This window comes from Penaeus vannamei, chromosome 43, assembly GCF_042767895.1.
Source record: "Penaeus vannamei isolate JL-2024 chromosome 43, ASM4276789v1, whole genome shotgun sequence".
NCBI classification, from domain to species: domain Eukaryota; kingdom Metazoa; phylum Arthropoda; class Malacostraca; order Decapoda; family Penaeidae; genus Penaeus; species Penaeus vannamei.
Window position 1 is genome coordinate 15,765,921 of NC_091591.1, and position 15,000 is coordinate 15,780,920.

Below are 15,000 nucleotides of genomic sequence, written 5' to 3' on the forward strand. Positions count from 1 at the left end.
CTGCTTCCTTCCCTCCTTGCTTCCCTCCCTCACTCACTCACTCCCTTCCTCCTTCCTTGCTTCCCTCGCTCCCTCCGTCCCTCCCTCCCGGCTTGCCTCCCTGGTTCCCTCCCTCCCTGCTTCCTTCCCTCCCTCCCTCCCTGCTTCTCTCACTCCCTCCCTGCTTCCCTCCCTCCCTCCCTCCCTCCCTTCCTCCCTCCTTGCTTCCCCTCGCTCTCCCTCCCTCCCTCCCTCCCTCCGCTCCCTCCTTCCCTCCTTCCTCCTTGCTTGCCTCCCTGTTTCCCTCATTCCTCTCCCTTCCTCCCTCCCTCCGCTCTCTTGCTCCCTTTTTTTCCTTTTCTCCTTCCTTTTCTCCCTCCGTCTCTTTCTGCTTCCCTCTCTCCCTTTTTTTTCCTCCCTTTCTCTCCCTATCTATCTATTTATCTATCTCTATCTCTATCTCTATCTCTATCCCTATCTCTATCTCTATCTCTATCTCTATCTCTATCTCTATCTCTATCTCTATCTCTATCTCTATCTCTATCTCTATCTATCTCTATCTCTATCTCTATCTCTATCTCTATCTCTATCTCTATCTCTATCTCTATCTCTATCTCTATCTCTATCTCTATCTCTATCTCTATCTCTATCTCTATCTCTATCTCTATCTCTATCTCTATCTCCATCTCTATCTCTATCTCTATCTCTATCTCTATCTCTATCTCTATCTATCTATATCTATCTATCTATCTATCTATCTATCTATCTATCTATCTATCTATCTATCTATATATATATATATATATATATATATATATATATATATATATATATATATATATATATATATGTATATACTTCCGTATCTCATTCAGCATTTTCAGGAACGTAAGTAATTTACAAACGCTCAGATCCCTCTCTCTCTTTCTCCTCTTTCTTCTTTCATCTCTCCCCTCTCCTCTCTCCCTCTCTCCTCTTTCCCCTCACCTCTCCTCTCCTCTCTCCCTCTCTCCCCTCTCTCTCCATAGCTCGATCCCTCACTCCTTCCTTCCCTCTCTCTCCCTTCCTCCCACACTCTCTACGATTTCATTCAATATTTGCAACATTAGCATTGCAGACAGATACCATGTTAATCAGGCAGCCTTCCATGTGTTTAATAATGCACAAACATTCCACCCATTAGCGTAAATCTACTGAGCCGACTGCGCCGCTGTATCGCAATCCTGTAAGCAAATAAACACCCTGATTCGGCCTTGCATCAACATCTTTGCCTGGCCCCGTGCAGAGAGCACCGTGCCTGCCCTGGCGAGCGTCTGCTTGTGGGGATGGCACGGCCTTCTCGTCGTCTGGTGCTTGCTCGCTCTCTCTGTTTTGTTTTATCTATCTATCTATATCTATATCTATATCTATCTATCTATCTATCTATCTATTTATCTATCTATCTATCTACCTATCTATATCTATCTATATCTATATATATATATATATATATATATATATATATATATATATATATATATATATATATATATAGAGAGAGAGAGAGAGAGAGAGAGAGAGAGAGAGAGAGAGAGAGAGAGAGAGAGAGAGAGAGAGAGAGAGAGAGTTCTTTTTGTCTCTCTTTCTATATCTGTCTGGCTCTCTTCAGTGTTCTTCTTCTCTTTCTTTCTCTTTCTCTTTCTCTTTCTCTCTCTCTCTTTCTCTTTCTCTCTCTCTCTCTCTCTCTCTCTCTCTATATATATATATATATATATATATATATATATATATATATATATATATATATATATATATATATACATACATATATATATATATATATATATATATATATATATATATATATATATATATATATATATATATATATATATATATATGTACATATACATATATATATATATATATATATATATATATATATATATATATATATATATACATATATATACATATATATATATATATAAATATATACCTATCTATATCTATATCTATATCTATATCTATTTCTATATCGATCTCTATCTCCATCTCTGTCTCTCCATCTCTGTCTCTCCATCTCTCTGTCTTTCTCTCTCTCCCTCTCTCTCTGTCTTTCTTTCACTCATTTTATATCTATCTATCTATCTGTCTGTCTGTCTGTCTATCTCTATCCCCATACCTCTCTCTCTCACTCTCACTATAACTCTCTCTCTCTCTCTTTCTCACTCTTTCTCTCCCTCTTTCTCTCCCTCTCTATCCCTTCTTCTCTCATCTTTTCTTGATGTTTCTCTAATTTCTCTATTTCTCTCTTTCTCTCTCTCTCCCTCTTTCCCTCTCACTCTCTCTTTCTCTCTCTTTCTCTCTCTTTCTCTCTCTCTCTTTCTTTCACTCTCTCTCTCTCTCTCTATCGTCCTTTCTTGTTGTTTCCCTCAATTCGTCCATGCGTTAAGTATAACAGCGTCCTCATAATATTGAAGAGTTTTATTGTCTATTTACAATCCTGCGTATTTGTTTTTCCTGTCCGCTCGCCCGTCCCTCTCGACTCTCATCTTACAAACCTACTCTTGGTTCAGTTTGTTGACCATAACGGTAAACAATTATGGAAATATTCATAATGTTTTTTGTTTTTTTTCTTTTTCTTCTCTCTCGTTTTCTTTTCGTTTCTCGTTGTTGGTACTTTTGTGCGTCTCTTTGTTTGTTTTTTTTATGCCTTCGTTCTTGCAAACGAGATCGGAGCCAATGTATGGTTGTTGTGGCAATGTTTTTTTTTTTTTTTTTTTTTGCAACGGATTCCGCCCAGCCAATCACGACCCGCGTCTCATCGCAAGCCGATACCTAAAAGCCCGAGACGAACCAATCAGCGCCGAGATCATCCCGGCAAACCAACCAATCAGCGCCCGGATCATACCCCGAGCGGACCAATCAGCGCCCAGATCATACCCGCGGCCGACCAATCACCGAGAGGGTCATGGCCGACTGCATTAGTAAACACGGCGAGGCGGTTGATTTGATAATGGGCGAGTGCTCGTGGGAACGACGCTAAGATGGCGTCCTCGCTATTGTGGTGTCAGGATCTATATTCCCCATGAGAGCCTCGAGCCCGCGGCCGCCCGACCTATCCGCCGTCCGCCTCTCTCTCCCTTTCGCCCTCTCTCTCTCTCTCTCTCTCTCTCTCTCTCTCTCTCTCTCTCTCTCTCTCTCTCTCTCTCTCTCTCTATCTATCTATCTATCTATCTCTATCTCTATCTCTATCTCTATCTCTATCTCTATCTCTATCTCTATCTCTATCTCTATCTCTATCTCTATCTCTATCTCTATCTCTATCTATTTATCTATCTATCTTTATCTCTCTGTCTATCTGCTTATCTATCAATCTATCTCTCTGTCTATCTCTCATTCTCTCTCTCTCTCTCTCTATCTATCTATCTATCTATCTATCTCTCTATCTATCTCTCATTCTCTCTATATATCTATATATCTATCTATCTTTCTTTCTTTCTTTCTCTTTCTCTCTCTCTTTCTCTCTCTTTCTCTCTCTCTCCTGCTCTTTCTCTCTTTTTCTCTCTATCAATCTATCTATTTATCAATCTACTTATATATCAATCTATCTCTCTGTCTATCTCTCATTCTCTCTCTCTCCATCTACCTATCTCTCTCTATCTATCTATCTATCTATTTATCTACTTATCTATCAGTCTATCTCTCATTCTCTCTCTCTCTCTATCTCTATCTATGTATTTATCTCCTATCTCCTATCTAACGACCGCCCCTCCACAGCGACCGATCCATGCTTCCCTGGTCATAACGGGCGGCGACAGAGAGCAAGGTGTGGGCGGGGATCGTGGCGGCGATGTGGGCGGGCGTGTGGCGAAGGGCGGTGCGTTGCGAGGAGGAGGAGGAGGGGGAGGGGGAGGAGGAGGAGGACGCCGTTCCTCTGGGCGTTCTCCTGTCGCCGCTTTCGTCTTCGTCTTCGTGGATCCTTCTTTCTTTCCTTCCTTCGTTCACCGTCTCTCTCTTCTCTTTCACTTCCTCTTCCTGTGATAATCCCCTTTTTTTCTCTTTTTTTTTTTTTTTTTTAGTCTCTTCCTCTTCCTCCTCCTCCATTACTTCCTATTCCTCTTCCTCCACCCATCCCTCCCTACCGCGTTCCTCGTTCCTCCTCCAGCACCACCACCTTTATCTCCTCTTCCCCCTCCTCCTCCCTTCTCCTCTCTCCATCCCTCCTTCCTTCCTTCACCACCACCATTACGTTCCCCCCTCCCACCTCCACTACCACCACCATTACCACCTCCCTCCTCCACAACCACGACCCTTATTACTTCCTCCTCCTCCCCCACCACCATTACCTCCCTCCTCTTCCTCCACCACGACCCCTATTACCTCCACCCCTTACCCCTTCCCCCCACCTCCTCTTCACTGTTCACCACGACCCCTATTACCTCCACCCTCATCCTTCCCCCCTCCTCCTCCTCCCCCCACTACCACTACCTCCTCTGTTCCTCCCCCCCCCCACCACCATTACCCTCTTCTTCCTCCACCTCCTCCTCTACCTACCCCTCCACTCCCCCCTCCACCCCACCTCCGTAGCTGCCACCCTCCCTATATCGCATCGTGGCCCCAGTGCGACCGGACCGACGTAAGGAACACACTTTGCATATCTAATGTAACTGGTCGGCCTCGTATATTCCCTGAAATTATAATAAGAAGGTGAAAAGAAAGGGAAGGAGGGGGAGAGGAGGGGAGAAGGGGGGGAATAGGGGAGTAGGGTAGAAGGGGGAAATAGGGGGAGAGGAGGGGAGAAGGGGGGGAATAGGGGAAGTAGGGAGAAGGGGGAAATAGGGGGAAGGAGGGAAGAGTAAGGGGAAGGGGGAGGGGGTGTAAGGGAGGAGAGAGAGAGGAGGGGGATGTAGGGGAGAAGGGGGAAATAGGGGGAGAGGAGGGGAGAGTAAGGGGAAGGGGGATGGGGTGTAAGGGAGGAGAGAGAGAGAGGGGAGGATGTAGGGGAGAAGGGGGAAATAGAGAGAGAGGAGGGGAGAAGAGGGAAATAGGGAGAGAAAGGGAGAAATAGGGGGAGAGGAGGGGAGAAGGGAGAAATAGGGAAGAGGAAGGGGATGTAAGGGAGGAGAGAGAGAGAGGGGAAGAAGGAGAAAGGGGAAGCGGAGGGGAAATAGGAGAGGAAGGAGAGGGGGATGTAAGGGAGGAGAGCAAATGAGGAAGAAGGAGGAAAGTGGGAGCAGAGAGGGGGAGAGGAAGAAGTAGGGAGAGAAAGAAGGAACACGGGGAGGGGAAGCAAAGGCATAGGTGGGAAGTAGAGGAAGATAAAGAGCGAAAAGGGGTAAGTAGGCGAGGAAGGAGAGGATGGGGAGGAGTGGGGGGGGGAAGGGGGGGAGGGGAGGGGCAGCGGGACCCAGCGGACGAGCCTCCCAGCGTACAAGGTCACCGTGGGTTACGCTCACCTTAGAATTAAACGATCAAATTCTCGGGTTAATTCAAGCAAGAAGGCTCCAAGAATTTCCATTAATCCCACCACGACCGAAGATGCAAATGTCTGATAAGCCCGGTCGTGGCTTTGTGTCGGGGGGATGGCGCTTCTCCCGCGGGAACGAGCGAGGAGGAGGAGGAGGAGGAGAAGAGGAGAAGGAGGACGGGGAAGAAGAGGGGGAGGTCGAGGAGAGGGTGGTCGAGGAGGACGGGGAAGAAGAGGAGGAGGTCGAGGAGAAGGAGGACGGGGAAGAAGAGGAGGAGGTCGAGGAGAGGGTGGACGAGGAGGTCGAGGAGAAGGAGAACGGGGGAGAAAGAGGAGAAGGAGGTCGAGGAGAGGGTGGACGTGGAAGAAGAGGAGGAGGTCGAGGAGAAAGAGGAGAAGAAGACGAGGACGGGGAGACAGGAGAAGAGGAGAAGGAGATCGAGGAGAGGGAGGACGAGGAAGAAGAGGAGGAGGTCGAGGAGAAGGAGGACGAGGAGAAAGTGAGGGGGAAGACATGGAAGACGTAGAGAAGGAAGAGGACGAGGAGCATACGAAGGGAAATAAGAATGAAGACGAGGAGAAATGCGCGGAGAAGGAAGAGGACGGAGAGAAGGTGACGGGAAAGGACAAGGAGAAGGAGTAGGACGCGGAAGAGGAGGACGAAGAGAAGGTAAGGCGTAAGGAGGACAAGAAGGCAGAGACGGCGAAGAAGGACAAGCTGCGTGTAGTGTGTCTTGCCGCCGATGGGTTCTTGCCCCCCCCCCCCATCTCCCTTCACCTCGATATGAAGTTTGCGATTTAGAAGCAAAGTTTGTGTGTGAAAAAATAGTGTGCGTGCGTATGAATATGAGTACTTTTACAATAGCGTCAGCAGTGTCCCGAGAAGCCAAAGGTGCCTACAAGGAAGTGCCCCCGGGTGTCTCCCTTGCCCTAGAATCAATAGTGTATTTTTCCTGAGCATCCTGTGCCTGGCGTCTGTACCTCCCCGAGAAGCGAGTCCCTCATCGCGATCCCACACACGCCCTGGCCATTAGGGCGCGGGAGCACCCAGCGGTGCCCCGGGAGCCGGGCGCCCAATCGGGGAAATCTGTCGACACTCCCATAGCTCGGCCCCGAGATAAGCATCGTCGCCTGGGCCTCGGGCGGTGCCTTCCGCTGCCGGGAAGGATTAGAGTTTAAATTGCCTGCGTGTTGCTTATCTGCGCCACCGATCTACCGTTTCCCGTAGGTGTAGCGCGGCGCCGCGTCCGCATCGGGCGCTCAAACCCAGAAGTGGACGGGCAGCGCCGCCGCGCCGCCCGCGCCGTGTCCGAAGCGCTGTGAAAGTGTCCACAGCGCTGTAGGTAGCCGAGGCGCTGGTGACAAAGACACATGGCCAGAGATTCCTCTCGTCAGATAGAGCCAAAAGGCTTCCTTGCCATGAATGTTGATTCATCGCCAGCATTAGACGCTCGGCGGTCCGTTCCCACAGCCGGGAAGGCCGCCGCGCCGGGACGCTTCCCGCTCGCCGTCCCGTCCGCCCGCCGTGCGCGCGCTCGCTCTTCTCGCTCGGACGCCGCGATCTTACGAGATTTCCAGCGCGTGACAGGGGCGTCCGGGGTGCAGGCGAGGGCCCTGACGCGCTGCCCTCGCCTCCGCCCCGCCTCCCCGGAGTTCGGACGGATTTCCTGGATCTGGGCAGCGGACGCCCCGACGGCGACGTAGGTGGCAGCGCCGGCGGAGGGGCGAGCGCGCGGAGGCCCGGCGGCCCCTCTCGCGGTGACGGACGTTTATGATTGCCCGGCGACTCCCGCGTCAAAGGCCTGCTGCTTTATGGCGGCGAGCGGGTCCCGGACCCCCGCCGCGATTCGCCCCGGACCGTCTCGCCGCCGTGACCCGCTCCTGTGTGGCCCCGCCGGCCGCCGCGACCTCCTCCGCCCGGTGCCGCCGCCGCCGCCGCCCCCGCCCGGCTGTGTGGTCCCGCTCGCTGCCCTGACCTTTCCAGCCCCTCCCCCTCCCCCCCGCCCGGCCGCCCTGGGACCCGCTCCTCTTAACCCTCCTGATAAGCATCCTATCGCCGCCTCAACGACCGACGCCTCATCTGTCCTTCCCGTAGGCCTTATCGGACCCGGACCGTGGCAGAGGTCGCGTCCGCCCATCCGAGGGCGCCGGGCGGTAGGCCTCGGTGGACGCCCCTCTCCGCCCCCGCCCACGCGACGTCTGGTGAGCTTCCAGGGCGTGACTTCAGGGATGGAGTTTTGTGTTTCTTATTTTCACACGGAATAGCAAGGTAGAAAAGTTGGTTGTCAGGAAAAATATATATATATTTAGCTAAACCAACGAATAGATAAAGAAAATAGACTATAATAGATAGGTTGCATACCCCTTGGGACCCACACAAACCCCCTCATCATAAACCACGCCTTACACTACATCACATCACACCACATCGCATTCCACACATCACACCACATCATACCACATGACACCACACCGCACGACACCACATTGCTCCTAATCGCACAATCACATCCATGCCACTCTGCCCCACATCACACCATACAACACGACATTTACACCATACCTCACCACACTACACCATACGTCACACACGTCGAGCTACCGGGCATATACGCACATGCACGACGCCACAAAACGCACACAGGTACACACGGGAGGCCGTTCACACACAAGCATGCTGGTGTGGGTGTTTCTCCCTTTTCCTTGACGCTTATCTGGAGGGAGGGAGACACCCCCTCCCCCCTTCCCCCCGCCTTTACTCCGTTCCCCCCTTCTTCTTCTTCTTCTTCTTCTTCTTCTTCTTCTTCTTGTTCTTCTTCTTCTTCTTCTTCTTCTGCCTTTCCGTCGCTTTCATCTTCCCTCTTCCTTCTTCCTAGTTCCTATTCTTCATGTTTTTCTTTTCTTTTCTTTCTTTCTCTTAATCTCCCGTCTCTTCTTTCTCTCTTCCATTCCCCAACTTCCCCCATTCCTTCCCTCTCTCTGACCCCAAATCCCCTCCCCCTCCTCCTATCTCCCTGTCCCCTCTCCTGTCTCCCTTTCGCCCCTATCCCCCCTATCATCATCCCCCTCCCCCAAACCTCTAATTCCTTTCCCCAACATCCTCTCCCTCCCTCCCTTCCCTATCCCCTCCCCCTTTCCCCCTCCCCCCTTCCCTCCCCTATCAACCCCTTCTTCTATCTCCCTATCCCCCTCCCTCTCCCTCCCCCAAACCCCCCAATCCCCTTCCACCTCCCCCTCCCCTTCCCTTTACCACCCTACCCCCTTACCACCCCCACCCTCCTCCCATCCTCCTATCCCCTCCCTCCCCTTACCACCCTAACCCCTTACCACCCCTAACCACCCTCCTATCCCCCTATCCCTCTTCCCCCTACCCCCCGACCCAGCAGCCCAAGCGCACCCCCACCCTCCTCCCATCCTCCTATCCCCCCATCCCCCCTCTCCCCTCCCCCAAACCCCCAATCCCCTCCCCATCCCCCATCCCTCCTCCCCCTACCTCCCCAACCCCCCTCCCCATCCCTCCCCTCCCCTCCCCCAAACCCCCTACCCCTACCCCCCCACCCAGCATGCCCAAGTGCACCCAGCGGGGCGCCCCCCCCCCCAACTGGCTCTTACAAAGTGGACGAATGAATGACGTAGTTAAGAGGTCCTCCTCTTTTTTTCTTTTCTTTTTTTTTTTTTTTTTTTTTTTTTTTTTTTTTTTACGGTGAATCAAGACGGGTGGATTTTGCGATAAAAGACACAACGGGAAGAAGGAGACTTTCTGGCCCGTGTGGTTGGTGTCTTTATGAGAGAGAGGGGGGGAGAGAGGGGGGGAGGAAGGGAGGGAGAGGGGGAGGGGGAGGGAGGGAGAGTGGGGAGAGAGGGAGGGAGGGGAGGGAGGGAGGGAAAGGAGAGGGGAGGGAGGCAGGAGAGAGAGAGAGAGAGAGAGAGAGAGAGAGAGAGAGAGAGAGAGAGAGAGAGAGAGAGAGAGAGAGAGAGAGAGAGAGAGAGAGAGAGAGAGAGAGAGGGAGGGAGGAAGGGAAAGAGAGGGAGAGAGAGAGAGGGAGGAAGGGAGGGAGAGGAAGAAAGAGGGAGGGAGGAAGGGAAAGAGAGGGAGGAAGAAAGAGGGAGGGAAGGAGGCAGAGAGAGAGAGAGAGAGAGAGAGATTCAGACAGACTGACAGAGAGGCAGGAACAGAGAGAGAAAGAGAAAGGGGGAAAGGAAGGGATAAATAGATAGACAACAGGAGTGGAGTTAGAGAGAAAAAAAGAAAAGAAAGGGAGAGAGAAAAAAAAAGATAGGGAGAGAGACAGAGACAAAGGCAGAGAAAGAGAGTCTGAGAGGAGAAAGAATTAAAGAAATCATTTTTAAGAAGCTGCAACAGGGGAAGATGAGGTAAAGGGTTGAGATAAGAAAAAAAGGAAGATTTGAAATTAATTAATTAAGAATTTCTATCAGAATTAATTAAACAAGTTTCGCATTAAGATTAATCGATTAAGTTTTCCTATCCCCTTCGAAATTAACGTTTTATCAATTAAATGAAAAGATGAGAAAAAAAAAATATATATATACATGTATGCATAAGAATTAAAAATTTCACAAGCCATTACTCTATTAACGAACCGATTTCGCAGACCGGCAATTTACGACGAGGTCTGTGAAATCGGAAATGCCGATAAGTCAGCTTGCTCTAAAAAAAAAAAAAAAAAAAAAAAAAAAAAAAAATCCTCTTCCATACCCCTTTTTTATCATTATTTTACAGCACTCGTCACAACTTTGTCACAACTTTGGAGGGGGAGGGAATTTGGGGTCAGAGAGAAGGAAGGAATGGGGGAAGTTGGGGAATGGAAGACAGATAGAAGACACGGAGATAAAGGGAAAGAAAGAAAGAAAATAAATGAAGAATAGGTTACTCTAAAAAAAAAATAATAATAATAAGAAAAATAAAAAATATCCTCTTCCATACCCCTTTTTTATCATTATTTCACAACACTCGTCACAACTTTGTCCAGGACGAACTTTTAACTCAATTCCAGTCGCACCACGAAGCCAGTGGTACGCTTGGTGACGTCACGGTCTCGTCTCACTTGTACAAGAAACGAATTACTTGTACGTCTTACCCCTTTTTTTGTACAAGAGTTTTTCATCTCTGACATTTCACCCATCGTTGCATGGTTCTTCGTGCATGATGAAGACCATTGCGAAGAACGTGCATGAGAGTGTGATGAGCAGGGGATGATTTTTTTTTTTTTTTATCTATTTTTTTTTTGTTTTTTTTTTTTGATTAATGATTAAAAAGATGATTATAAAATGACGATAAGCAGCAAAGGGGTATTTTTACCTTATAAGGCATGGAAGAACTGGAAGTCTCTGGCAGTAGGGCAAAGAAGAGGAAGACGAAGAAGAGAGAGAAAAAAAGAGAGAAAGAGAGAGAGTGAGAGAGAGAGAGAGAGAGAGAGAGAGAGAGAGAGAGAGAGAGAGAGAGAGAGAGAGAGAGAGATAAGTAGGAGGAAGAGCGAGAGTGAGAGAGAGAGAATGAAAAAAAACAAAGAGAGAGAAAGTTGGAGGGAGAGGGAAAGTGAGAGAGAGAATAAAAAAAAGAGAAAGAACGAAAGAGAGGGGGAGGGGGGTTCTAAGACGAAGAGAATGGATGGACTGAAGTCTTCGTTCCTCGGAGAGTAGGAAATTGAAGTCAAATATACATCAACAAAAGGGGAGGATACGGAAGAACGAGACAACGAATTTAAAAAAAATAGATTTCTAACGACGGAGACGCAGAAGGAAAGAGACCGCCTGCTCCCTATCCTATACAACAGCACAAGGAACAGCTGAAAGAGACCGAAAGACCTCCTACTCCTCCTCCTGCGTCGCCGTCAGGAAAAGCAACCAGAGATCGAAAAAGACCTCCTTCTGCTCCGCCGTCAGGAGCCAGGAGGACCTCTCCGCGAACTCACCTCTGAGGGGACTCTTCATGGCGGCCTCCACAAGCCCCGCCAGGAGCTGGAGTGACTTGGGATCCTGCGCGAGGCCGCTGCTGAAGGCGGCCAGGGCGTCGGCATGGCGGCCCAGGCACTGGAGCGCCACGCCCTGCCGGTAGTACGCCTGTGGGAGGAGGAACAGGGTTAGGAGGGCGGTTTGCGTGGGTGGCGTTGGCTGGTAAAACATGGTATTATATATACATACATACATACATATACATATATATATATATATATATATATATATATATATATATATATATATATATATATATATATATGTGTGTGTGTGTGTGTGTGTGTGTGTGTGTGTGTGTATACATAGTGATACTAGTGATACCAATAAAGATAATTAAAAGAATATACAATAACAACAACAACAATAACATTCATAATAATAATAATAATAATAATAATAATAATAATAACAATAATAATAATAATAATAATGCAATACATTTGCCCCTTTATTCACATCTCGGATATCGCTGTTGTCATTGTCCATTGCGTCATTCTGTTATCAAGGAATCAATAAATCAAAGAAAAATAAAGTAACAAAGAATAATGAACAATTTACTGAGAAATAAAGGAGGATATCATTAAGGGGAATTTATCTCATCGTAATAAATAAAATATGATAAAGAACGCTAGAAAAAAGATAAGGAAGAAAAGTCAAAAGTAAAATAAGAAGTCGACATAATTATATAATTGCATTATCATTAATGATGATAATAATAATAAAAATAATGATAATAGTAATAGCAATAATAACAGCATTAATAAAAATAATGGCAATAATAATAATAATATTATTATTATTATTATTATTAACAACAACAATAATAGTAACAATAATCATAATAAAAATGATATTACTAATAATAATGATAATGATGATAGTAGTCATACTATTAATGATTATAATGATAATAATAATGATAATAATAATAATAAAAATAACAATAATAACAATAACAATAATAATAGTAATATTCATAATGATAGTGATAATAATTATAATAACAATAATAATAATGAATGATAATGGTAATAATAAGATAATGATGATAATGACAACAGTAATGATAATATAGAAAATAATAATAAAAGCAGTAACAATAATAATTATATTGATGATGATGGAGGTGATAATAATAATAATAATAATAATAATAATAATAATAATAATAATAATAATAATAATAATAATAATAATAATAATAATAATAATAATAATAATAACAATAACAATAACAATAATAATAACAATAACAATAATGATAATAATAATAATAATAATAATAATAACAACAACAACAACAACAACAACAACAACAACAACAACAACAACAACAACAACAACAACAACAACAACAACAACAACAACAACAACAACAACAACAACAACAATAATAATAATAATAATAATAATAATAATAATAATAATAATGATAATAATAATAATAATAATAATAATAATAATAATAATAATAATAATAATAATAATAATAATAATAATAATAATAATAATAATAACAATAATAATAATAATAATAATAATAATAATAATAATAATAATAATAATAATAATAATAATAATAATAATAATAATAATAATAATAATAATAATAATAATAATAATAACAACAACAACAACAACAACAACAATAATAATAATAGTAAAAATAATAAAAATAATAACAATCATAATATAATCATAACAATAATAATAGTAATAATAACAAAACTAATAATAGTAATAGTAATAATAATAATAATAATAATAATAATAATAATAATAATAATAACAATAATAATAATAATAATAATAATAATAATAATAATAATAATAATAATAATAATAATAATAATAATAATAATAATAATAATAATAATAATAATAATAATAATAATAACAACAACAACAACAACAACAACAACAACAACAATAATAATAATAGTAAAAATAATAAAAATAATAACAATCATAATATAATCATAACAATAATAATAGTAATAATAACAATAATAATAGTAATAATAACAAAACTAATAATAGTAATAGTAATAATAATAATAATAATAATAATAATAATAATAATAATAATAATAATAATAATAATAATAATAATAATAATAATAATAATAATAATAATAACAACAACAATAATAACATACTAGGAAGGAGAAGAAAAAATGATATTATTTAAAATAATACTAATAAAGATGTTAATGGTATTGACAGTAATAATGATAATAATAATAATAGTAATAACAATGTTAATAACAATAACAATGATGATAATAATAATGATAGTATTAGCAGCAGTAGTAGCACTAATGATAATGATAATAATGATATTAATAATAATGATAATACAACTGATAATAATAATAATAATGATAATTATAATGATATACAATAACAACAACAACAAAAAAGCAATAATAGTATTGATAATAACAATGATAATAATAATAATAATAATAATAATAATAATAATAATAATAATAATAATAATAATAATAACAAGAACAACAAGAACAATGACAACTACATGTACAACAACAAGTATTTTGAAAAGCAATATTATTAAAAACTACTAATTAAATCTAATATTCTGAACCTCCACCTCGGAAAACGTACAATCATAGCGCAGTGAGGAGACTTGCGCGCCATCTTGCGAGTGCGCCACGCATTGCGCAGCGTCCGCCACGTGACGAAGGCGCGGCGGCGACTGCGACGGACTCCTTTGCTCGCGCGGAGTAATACCATCCCTCCGCCGCCGCCAGGGTTGAGGGGTAACGTGTCCTTTTTATTTTTCCGGGGGTTTTGGCGGGAAAAAAGGAGGGGTTGAGTTCGTTTCACTTCATGTTTATTGTATTTTCTCGATGGTATTTTATCTTCTTTTTTTCTTTGCTTTGGGTTTTGTTTTTATGGGGTGAGGGGTAACGTGTCCTTTTTATTTTCCCGGGGGTTTTGACGGGAAAAAGGAGGGGTTGTGTTCGTTTCACTTCATGTTTACTGTATTTTCTCGTTGCTATTTTTTTATTTATTTTGGGTTATGTTTTTTTAGGGGTTGAGGGGTAACGGGCCCTTTTTATTTTCCCGGGGTTTTTGGCGGGAAAAAGGAGGGGTTGGCGGTTGCATTCGTTTCACTTCATTTTTACTGTATTTTCTCGATGTTCTTTTTTTCTCTGGTTTGTTGTTTTTTATGGTTTGATTTTTTCTATTTCTATATTCACTCATCTATTTATTTGTCTATTCATTTTTTCTGATAAAGAACCGAAGAAAATACTATCGGAATGAGGACGGTAAATTATTTCAAAGTGTCACTCCATTTTTTGCCGTTATATTTATTCGTCTTTTCCTAAGGAGAAAGAAAATATGAAAATTAGGTCATATTTAAGCGTCACTTTATCATTTTTATATTTTTATCTCCTTTTTGTTTGGTTGTTTTGTCATTAAACAAACAAGTAGGCATTCCTTTGGGCGTAATTTTAAAGCGAGTCGGCATATAAAAAAAAAATAAATAATAATAAAAAAAAAAGACAATGTATATTTACAGTCATTTTCCACCAGAGAGAAAAAGTGATTTTTCACTCTGTCCA

At 43.2% G+C, this 15,000-nt stretch overlaps 1 protein-coding gene across 2 annotated transcripts in view; it reads right to left on the reverse strand.

Annotated features, from left to right (window-relative positions):
• LOC113802348 (tetratricopeptide repeat protein 28) overlaps window positions 1-15,000 on the reverse strand; it is a 122,530-nt gene that overhangs the window by 34,690 nt on the left and 72,840 nt on the right. For both annotated transcript variants that reach the window (XM_070118806.1, XM_070118805.1), the window contains exon 2: window positions 11,365-11,512. In XM_070118806.1, the coding sequence (XP_069974907.1) occupies window positions 11,365-11,512 (148 nt within the window). The remainder of the gene's footprint in view (window positions 1-11,364; window positions 11,513-15,000) is intronic.